The 9,650-nt window shown below is 42.5% G+C and overlaps 2 protein-coding genes and 1 long non-coding RNA gene across 6 annotated transcripts; 2 read left to right on the top strand and 1 right to left on the bottom strand.

Annotated features, from left to right (window-relative positions):
* Positions 1 to 562: 562 nt before the first annotated feature.
* Positions 563 to 4,896, top strand: LOC104814365 (NF-X1-type zinc finger protein NFXL1-like). Its single transcript, XM_010542380.2, has 2 exons — positions 563 to 785; positions 1,144 to 4,896. The coding sequence occupies exon 2, from the start codon at positions 1,230 to 1,232 to the stop codon at positions 4,596 to 4,598; it is 3,369 nt and encodes a 1,122-aa protein (XP_010540682.1). The 5' UTR covers positions 563 to 785; positions 1,144 to 1,229; the 3' UTR covers positions 4,599 to 4,896.
* A 1,496-nt stretch (positions 4,897 to 6,392) lies between these two features.
* Positions 6,393 to 7,761, top strand: LOC104814363 (protein PHLOEM PROTEIN 2-LIKE A9-like). The gene is made up of 3 exons (XM_010542379.2): positions 6,393 to 6,527; positions 6,958 to 7,049; positions 7,180 to 7,761. The coding sequence occupies exons 1-3, from the start codon at positions 6,465 to 6,467 to the stop codon at positions 7,565 to 7,567; spliced, it is 543 nt and encodes a 180-aa protein (XP_010540681.1). The 5' UTR covers positions 6,393 to 6,464; the 3' UTR covers positions 7,568 to 7,761.
* Positions 7,690 to 9,645, bottom strand: LOC104814364. Of its 4 annotated transcripts, none has more exons than XR_771898.1 (6): positions 9,578 to 9,645; positions 9,132 to 9,276; positions 8,388 to 9,041; positions 8,179 to 8,294; positions 8,003 to 8,067; positions 7,690 to 7,879 (listed from the first exon to the last, which is right to left on the bottom strand). It is a non-coding gene; the product is annotated as an uncharacterized LOC104814364 (long non-coding RNA). The 4 variants fall into 4 exon arrangements; XR_771896.2 differs by having other exon boundaries at positions 8,388 to 8,448; positions 8,693 to 9,041; positions 9,132 to 9,639; XR_771897.2 differs by having other exon boundaries at positions 8,388 to 8,448; positions 8,698 to 9,041; positions 9,132 to 9,639.
* Positions 9,646 to 9,650: the final 5 nt, after the last annotated feature.

Here is a 9,650-nt window from a genome sequence, read left to right as displayed (position 1 = left end):
CAACCAGAAGTGTCGATGTGGTATATATATATATATGTGCAAGAAGATATAATTGTACCGTACGAATCTATAGGTACTGGCTCATATCAGAGCAGTAGCTCGTTAGGCCTAGTACGTAATTAATAAATTAACTCAGCATATGTTTCTCATTATTGAATCGATTCCCATCCTCTTGCAATATTTAAAATTTTATATGATTATCCCATGTCCGAGAAATACATATTATATATATACATATATATATAAAATATTGAGTTAAACCCTTGCGTATAGGTATTTAAAATAAAAATATTCTAATAATTTTACTATGTGCGTTTTTTTTAAATAATAAAGTGTATGTATGTATATGCATATGTGTATTGATAATATATAAAAATCAAAATTGTGTAAAGTGTGGCCCATGGTCCTGTTAGTGCAATTGTATGGAAGGCTTAAAATATGAAGACTCGGCTCATATTCGGCCCAATAGGCCCATACGAAATGAGTCGGTTTTGAGTGTGCACCAAGCCTGAACTTGTTGACTTGTCATAAACACGGGAGATAAAATAAAAAAAATAAAAGAGGAGAAAGAGGAAGGTGGTACGGGGACTGTGACGCATCTCTCTCTCTTCTTCCTTTGCCTCCAAGGCCGTATCGCTTCTATATATACCTACCTTCTTCTCCCTCCATCTTCTCCCATTACTCTCTCTCCCGAGAATTCGATAGGCAAGGGATCTAGGGTCGAGATTTCCTGTGATTGTCTCCCGAGCTCGGTCGTTGTTTCTTCTTCGGCGTTTTCTGTCCAGGTATTCCTCTTTCGCTTCTAGATTTTGATCATCTGCTTGTGCCTTATCTATATACTCCATCTTTTTTTTTTTGTGGATTTCGGAGTTTTTGTTAGAGATGATAAATAGGGTAGTCTTTTATTTTGCCCTTTTTTTTGGGGGGTTCCTGAAGAACGAAGAACGTTCTAAGATGTTCGATCTCAATCTTCTATCATATATCAAACGTAACAGTTGTGTCTGTGGCTAATATTTTCGCATTTCGAGTTTGATTCCGGATTGTTTTTAAGGGTTTGTAGGCGCTGGAACGTTTTGCTTAATCCGTTTGATTGATTCTGATAGCTAGAATCTGAACACTTTATCCTGGGTTTTGTCTGTACAGATCTCATCTGTTGAATTTGATCGCTGTTTGTTCCAACGGTGACTGTGGATACGGGGTCTGGTTCTGGGTGCTTGGAATCACAGAGGATGAGCTCTCAAGTAAGGAGAGACCGCAGGGAAAGGCCTAGATTTGGTCCTCAAGGTTCTCGTCAAACATGGGTCCCAAGAGGCGCTTCTACTTCAGTGGTGGTAAATGAGCCCTTGATTGCTTCTAATCCGGATGGAAATTCTTCAAGTTTCGATGCCAATTCCGCACCTTCTCCTGTTAATCAGCCGAGGCGGAACAACAGTCCAGGTCTTATACCCGATAACCATAATACCGGGAATACTGAGTTGGGTCCTCCTCTTGTTAACCGCCACCACCGCCAGAGGAGGAATAATGGTTCAAGACAAGGACCTCCGCCTGATAATCGCCAGAGAGTTGGTTCGAGGGGTCACTTTGCCCGACACGTGACTCAGGAGAGAGCTACTGAGAGGGGTGATAACATAGATGTGGTCAGGTCAAAAGACCCAAACTTGCCTCAACTCGTGCAAGAAATAGAGGATAAACTAATGAAGGGCGCTGTTGAATGTATGATTTGTTATGATATGGTTAGGCGGTCTGCAAACATCTGGTCTTGTTCCAGCTGTTACTCGATTTTCCATCTGAACTGTATCAAGAGATGGGCACGAGCACCTACTTCTGTTGATCTGGCAGCGGAGAAAGACCAGGGTTTTAACTGGAGATGCCCAGGTTGCCAGTCTGTACAGTTGACATCGTCAAAGGAGATAAGCTATCGGTGCTTTTGCGGGAAGAGGAAAGACCCGCCTGCTGATCCATACTTGACACCGCACTCTTGTGGAGAACCATGTGGGAAGCTGCTGGAGAAGGAGTTTGCAGGGACTGAGACAAGCAAAGAGTATCATTGTCCTCATGTTTGTGTTCTGCAATGCCATCCAGGCCCATGCCCTCCTTGTAAGGCATTTGCCCCGCCTCGGTATTGTCCTTGTGGTAAGAAGATAATTACAACAAGGTGCTCGGAGCGGAGATCGGTTTCGACATGCGGGCAGCCCTGCGATAAGCTTCTCGGTTGTGGGCGCCACCGATGTGAAAGAACATGTCATGTTGGACCCTGTGATCCTTGTCAGGTACTTGTCAATGCTTCTTGTTTTTGCAAGAAAAAGGCCGAGGTTGTCATCTGTGGAGACATGAGCATCAAGGGAGTGGTGAAGGCAGAAGATGGCGTGTTCTCATGCAGTTTGACCTGTGGAAGACTTCTTGGATGTGGTAATCATAACTGCCGTGAGATGTGCCATCCTGGTCCCTGTGGGGACTGTGACTTGTTGCCCAGCATGATTAAGACATGCTACTGCGGGAAAACAGGTCTGGAAGAGCAGAGATGTAGTTGTCTGGATCCGATTCCTTCCTGTCCCAACATTTGTGGGAAGCTTCTTCCTTGCGGACTACACAGTTGCGATGAGGTGTGCCATGCCGGTGATTGCCCACGTTGTTTGATCAAGGTCAACCAGAAGTGTCGATGTGGATCGACTTCTCGGACTGTGGAATGCTACAAAACAACTTCAGAGGCAGAGAACTTTGTCTGTGAAAAACCATGTGGTCGGAAGAAGAACTGTGGGAGGCATAGGTGTAGCGAGCGTTGCTGCCCTCTCTCGAACCCGAAGAATGACCCGACCCCTCGGGGTTGGGATCCACACGTTTGTCAAATTCCGTGTGGTAAGAATCTAAGGTGTGGGCAACATTCTTGTGAATCTCTATGTCACAGTGGCCACTGCCCTCCTTGCCTTGAGATGATTTTCACTGATCTGACGTGCGCGTGTGGAAAAATTTCGATTCCTCCTCCATTACCTTGCGGAACGCCTCCACCGAGCTGCCAGTTTCCATGCTCGGTTCCTCAGCCTTGTGGCCATGCAGCTTCTCATGCCTGTCATTTTGGAGATTGCCCGCCTTGTTCAGTGCCCGTGGAGAAGAAGTGCATCGGTGGTCATGTGGTTCTCAGGAACATACCTTGCGGGTTGAAGGACATTCGATGTACCAAACTCTGCGGGAAAACCAGACGATGTGGCATGCATGCTTGTGCCAGAACTTGTCATCCCGAGCCTTGTGACACTGGCGATGAAACCGAAGCAGGTGTTCGTGTGTCCTGTGGGCAGACATGCGGTGCCCCTAAAAGAGATTGCAGGCACACTTGTGCAGCGCTCTGTCATCCTTCTGCTCCTTGCCCGGATCTGAGATGTGAATTTCCGGTCACGATTACTTGTTCCTGTGGTCGTATAACATCTACTGTCCCGTGTGATGCTGGAGGAAGAAGTGTGGATGGTTTCAGTGCCGATTCTCTCTATGAAGCCTCTGTCTTGCAAAAGCTTCCTGTTCCACTTCAACCCGTTGAGACAAGTGGAAACCGAGTCCCATTTGGACAGAGAAAACTCACATGTGACGACGAGTGTGCTAAGCTGGACCGTAAGCGGGTTCTACAAGATGCATTTGATATCACTCCCCCGAATTTGGATGCTTTGCATTTCGGCGAGAATCCTGCCATGACAGAGATCATTTCAGACCTTTACCGGCGTGACCCGAAGTGGGTACTGGCTGTGGAAGAACGGTGCAAGTTCTTGGTGCTTGGAAAGAGCCGAGGAAATGCAAGTGCCCTGAAGCTTCACGTCTTTTGCCCGATGCAGAAGGATAAACGAGATGCCATCAGATTGATAGCCGAAAGATGGAAACTTGCGGTTAACACTGCAGGGTGGGAGCCAAGACGGTTCACAGTTATTCACGTCACACCAAAGTCGAAACCACCATCAAGGATCATCGGAGTGAAGGGCTCTGTCTCTTTAGGCACTCTCCACCCGCCAGCTTTCGACCCATTGGTGGATATGGACCCGAGGCTCGTGGTTTCGCTTCTTGATCTGCCGAGGGAAGCAAACATCAGTGGCTTGGTCTTGAGATTTGGCGGTGAATGCGAGCTTGTTTGGCTGAATGACAAGAATGCAGTAGCTGTGTTTCATGACCCGGCCCGAGCAGCCACTGCGATGAGAAGGTTGGACCATGGTTCTGTATACCAAGGAGCCATGGCTGTTCAGAACGTCGGGCAAAGCTCCCAAGCCAGCCACGCGTGGGGGGGAATCCATGGCAGGGAAGGACAGAGAGGAGGAAACCCATGGAAGAAAGCTCTGATTCATGACGATTCATGGGGACCCGATGATTCTCCCACCGTGTCATCAGCTCGGGAGATATCGAAGGGCAACACTCCAATGGTCGAGACCCTGAACCGTTGGAGCGTTCTGGAGTCGGGAAAGGACAACACTTCTGTATCTGCTGGTAACTTGGACCACAAGGCAGATGAAACCATGGTCGGAGTCGGTGGAAGCAGCAGCTCGAAAGAAGTCGGGGACCTACACGTGGGTGGATCCGTTGGAGATGAAGACGTGGCGGATGATTGGGAGGAAGTTTGTGACTAAGTAAAAAGACGGTGGAGATTTTTTTTAATCTGTCTGGTTTTTCATCTATGGTAATGGTCAAGGAAATATCCTTATGGAGCAGACAGTTTTGTGGGTGTGGATCAGAGATTTGAAGACTTTGATTCGTTTTTAAGGGTAATTTCATATAAACTCTCTGTACGGAACAGAGATATTATGTCGAATCATTTCTTGGGTTATGTTCTACGAAGTGAAAAACGGCAGGTTGTTCGGAAGCAGATAGCAGAAACGGTATGCATTTTAAGTCTGGGCAGAATTTCCTGAGCCTAGCGAAGGCGGACATCTTGCAGTTTTTGGACGGCCTGGACATTCGTCGGTTTGAAATGGGCTTTTCCAATTCCAACACAGCCACGCCCTATGAACCGAGAAAGCTTCACCCAACTTGTGGCTAAAAAAAAAACATTGACTTGTTTTGATTTTTTTTGGTCATTATGGTGTAATTTCGATTTTTTAGGCGACAAAATTAATAAATAAATTTGGAAAATATATGCATGTTTAAGATTGGGAATTGAATAGAAAGCATAGACGGACCAATGATTGTGTATATCTCAACTAGATTGTACCAACTATTTGAATACATATATATATATATATGATATAGAGATATTGATGAAATTGCTCGTATGAGATTCAAATATACATAGATTGTCAGTGTGAAGATGACCTTCTCCATCTCTCTCTGACATGAAATTTTAGAGAGATTCTTCTTCCACCAAACTCTCTCTCTCTCTCTCTCTATAATGGCATCAGTGGAAGGGAACGGTTAGAAATGAGCATCTTTAAAACGAGTGAGATTCCATTTACAGAATATATATATATATATATATATATATATATAAAAGAAGAACGCAGCAAAGGCCAATTAGGTCAAGTGGTTCACAAGTCGAATATACAAAAGCAAGGAAAGGGTCACAATCCCATTTAAACCTTCATCGTTACTCAAACCCCTTTTACGTGTCTCTGTCCAAAGTAACCTTATTCCAATACATACATGTTAATTTGGTCGTCGCATCTTTATATATATATATATATATATATTGCTTTGATGAAGATCACTAGCTCTTGGTTTCCTTTGAATTTATTTGCGGATTCTGGCATCGTGTGCGTGCATGCATGTACGTAGAACCACAAGCTGAGCATATGTTCTTTGCTTTTGTCAAACGTCAACCATTTTTTTTAATCCTATTCCATGCAAAAAAAAAAAAAAAACGTTATGCTTATGCCTTTCTTTGCCTGTGAATCTCTGTTTTTTTTTTCTCTCTCCAAGGTATCAATTAATATTTTCTTTCACTGCGATAATTGCCAAACACATGTCGGAAATCGTACAAAAAAAAAATAGAAGAATAAAAAAGTGTGTATCTGCATGTTTCTAAAATACACACGTTTAAACGACACGCACAAATTACAAATACATGTGCTTTTTTTTTTATAATGAGATCATTATTCGGATTTTTTTAATAAGACTAATCTCTAAATATGAACATGTTAATTGAATTCTCCAAATTTCCAAGGCCACAGAGAACCTTTTTGGAGGGGCTCAATTAATATCCGTAGTTGACTACGTAGAACACCGAATAACTTACACATTACATACCTAGTTGGCATTTACAAGCAATTAATTAGCCAAAAGAAATGTTTTTTCTTTTTGTGTGTAGAATCTTAAGAAAGAAAGAAATTTGGGGATCGAGTAGTTATCTATTATTCTTCTCAATCACATTCTTTCAAGGAGAGTAGAAATGAGGATCTCTATATAAAGCACATTTGAGACAAGAGTTTTCTAATATTAACCAACAAAAAAAACTTACGACAAAAAAAAAAGAGAGAGAGAAAGAAGAAGAGGAAGAAGAAATGGCTCCACAAAAGACAAAGGATTCTTCTCACCATGAAGCAGAACCCGGTTTTGAAACTAAGGCAAGTTATATATATATATATATATGTATGTTTTAGTTTGGTCTAAAATTTCATTGTATTCAAAATACTTTTTTGGACTTTGTTATTTTGGATTAATTAGTATTCGAGAAATTTCAAGGGAATTTTACATACCCCACCTCAACTCTTCCCTATATTTCATTCTTTCTGCAAGTTTAATATTATTTTATAGTATCTGTGACGGAATTATAAATTTTTACCTAATTTTAGACGACAAAAAATGTACAATAATTTTAATAAAATCAAGAGTCCACTCCCTATCTTTACAAAAAAAAAAGGAGGGGGGATTTTATGCTAAATGCAATTAGGTCTCCTTCAATGACATCAACTTTTTTTTTTGGTAATAAAAATAAGCTATTTTACAATATTTTTTGTAATTAAAAATAAGCTATGAGTTTGTTGTAAAATGCAGGAAGGGCAAGACAGAAGGATTATCAAGCCGAGAGGACTCAACGTCATTTGGGGAGGCGACCCTCGCTATTGGGTTATTCCCAAAGAAGAAGGGTACTTTCGATATTTCCCTTCCTATATAAGTATATTTTCTGCCCAACCGGTTTAAGCCAATTTATAACCAACTCCGGGTTATGATATACCAAACGTTAAGATAGAAACGGGTGCTTGGTTTTGGTTGTAGGAAGCCTGCAGAACTGAAGATGGCATGCTGGCTGGAGGTAACCGGTACGGTTGACGTAAAACCGGGTAAAAAGTACCAAATCAGTTTCAAGATTTCCTTCAAACCGGATGCGACCGGATGGGATCAAGCTCCGGTTTTCATGTCGGCGAAAATCGGGAAGAAAGGGAAGACCATGTGGAAAAGGATCAAATCGATTAATCAGATCATTCAAAAGAGCGGGTCGGAATCAGTCATACCGGATGAAACCGACGGCCAGTTCGAAATAAATGTTCCTCCGACGGAATCGGACCAAGCCACCAAGCTTCAGTTTGGTTTGTACGAAGTGTGGACCGGACGGTGGAAGACCGGCCTGATGATCCATGACGCATCTGTTCAAGAAGTGGCTTGAAAAAACAAAGAGGAATCAGTTCCCATAAATCACATCTGTTATGTCCGTGTTCATCAGTTCTCATGACCTGAAAACGACACTATTTCTCGAATTCAATTTTCGTTGCTTTTTTTAGTTATGGATTGATGAGAAGAGACGCTAAAGATTGTCATAGATCATAATATTATTGAACAAAAGCCATAAAGTTACCCGAATCCGACACGTATTTAAAGATCTGTGTGATAATTTTCTGGCTTGTACCATAACGAGGAATCGATTCCTTCCTCCTTCAGTTTCTCAGTGGCGGGTTTGATCCTTTCCAGGAGCTGCAATCTGTCAGATGAAATACTCGAAACGTCAGTCCAAATCATACAATAAAAGTTTATCTTTTTTCCTCAGAAGAGTCACAGTTCATGAACCTTGGTGTGAAGAACACAGTTTGAAACAAAAACACACCTGCCGAAAACCCAGAACTTGCCTGCGTCCGTACAAGTCACGGCCCCTACGGCTTCTTCAATGATCTGCATCAAATTGAGACAGAAATTTATATTCATTAAGTGAATGCGGACCCAATCTAGAACATGTAGATAAAGGAAATAAATGAAGTTGATCAGTGAGCCGAAGAACATTACGGGAAACCCCGGGAGCCATGTCCCATGGCTTTAGACAGTATTCCCAGTATGCTTCTGCAATTCCCGAGGGCTATATGGCACATGTTGACTGCTGCAGCACCAAGTCTTCTCACTCCCTTCAACAAAGGGTTTATAACTCTATTAGTTGGCGAAAATAAGTGAATCGGAAGAAGAATGAGTCATTCTTGAACCAAGATGACATGGCATACCTGACTGACATCGATGAACTCTTCAAAGAGCTCCATAGATCATCATGTTCACACCCAAATCCTGACAAGAGGAGCAGGCACAAAATCCTTTACTTTTTGCAATGGAACCCTCTATTTTCTTATATTTTTGCAAACGGAACCCTTCACATCTCATATAGGCTGATGAAACTAGTCTCATTGTTGATCTTGTCTTTCACACAGAACCTTTACTTTTGCAATGCAAGAATAGGAGACCGGGAATCTAGGGCTATAGTATTTCAATTCCTGTATATGTAAGGCCCAAGTTTTGGGGGCAAAGGGAGTACCACACCGATATGGAGAAAGGCCAAGTGGAGCCAAGCCGTGCAGCAAAACCATCTCCACCAAATTACATACAGCAGCTCATCCATGATAAGCATGGTTGTAGAGTCAATGTCAGGTTACGATTGAGGATTGGCCATAAATGTCTGTGCAGTTAATCTCCCTATCATATATGCATAATCCTCCACCATACAGACACCAATCCGGTAACTGAATTTGACCATGGTTTGGCTGCTCCATTTCGCCAGATTTTTTTTCGCATTCATAAACATGGTATAAAGATTTAGCAGTCACCCATAATCCAGCTCACCCAATAACTCATTCAGGACAAGATCACACAGAAACTCTGTCCAGCTGATCAATCAATTAGCAAAAACTGTGTATCAGTTCAGTTGGCAGAACCAACTAGAAAATGGAACAATTAAGAAAGTATCTGCATCTTACTTGGAAACACATTCCAACCATGACGGAGAAAATGCCATTCCCAAATCAGAACTCTGCACAACCATCAATGGCTCTATCAAGTACATTAAGAAATTTCACCCTCGAATCCCTCGAATTTAAATCAATTCATCCCGTCAACCATCCCCTATCAAGAAGAAGAACCAAATCAACTACTCTCGCCCATTGGCGCAGAAGTATCCTCACATTTTCCCTTTTAGAGGCAATACGAGCGCTTAATCACCATGTAAATAACAGAAGCATTGCAATATCTCAAGGACATAACCCCAAAGCATCATCCTGATTTCAATAAATTCATCTCCAATCTTCTTTTCCCAACAGAACACAATCATTCAACATTCCGAAATCCTAAAACAATGACCCGTAGTCTTCTATAACTCAGCAGAGCGCGACCGAAATGAGGAAGAGAACCTAGATCGCCAACTCACCAAACTCGCGACGAACACGCATCAGACAAAACAACCCGCGCCGAATCTCGCCGCCATAATCATGGCTGGCCCA

The sequence above is a fragment of the Tarenaya hassleriana genome, unplaced genomic scaffold (genome assembly GCF_000463585.1).
Source record: "Tarenaya hassleriana unplaced genomic scaffold, ASM46358v1 Cleome21, whole genome shotgun sequence".
In the NCBI taxonomy this organism is placed as follows: Eukaryota; Viridiplantae; Streptophyta; class Magnoliopsida; order Brassicales; family Cleomaceae; genus Tarenaya; species Tarenaya hassleriana.
Note: the sequence above shows the minus strand (reverse complement) of the source record. Positions and strands in the feature narration are given on the sequence as shown.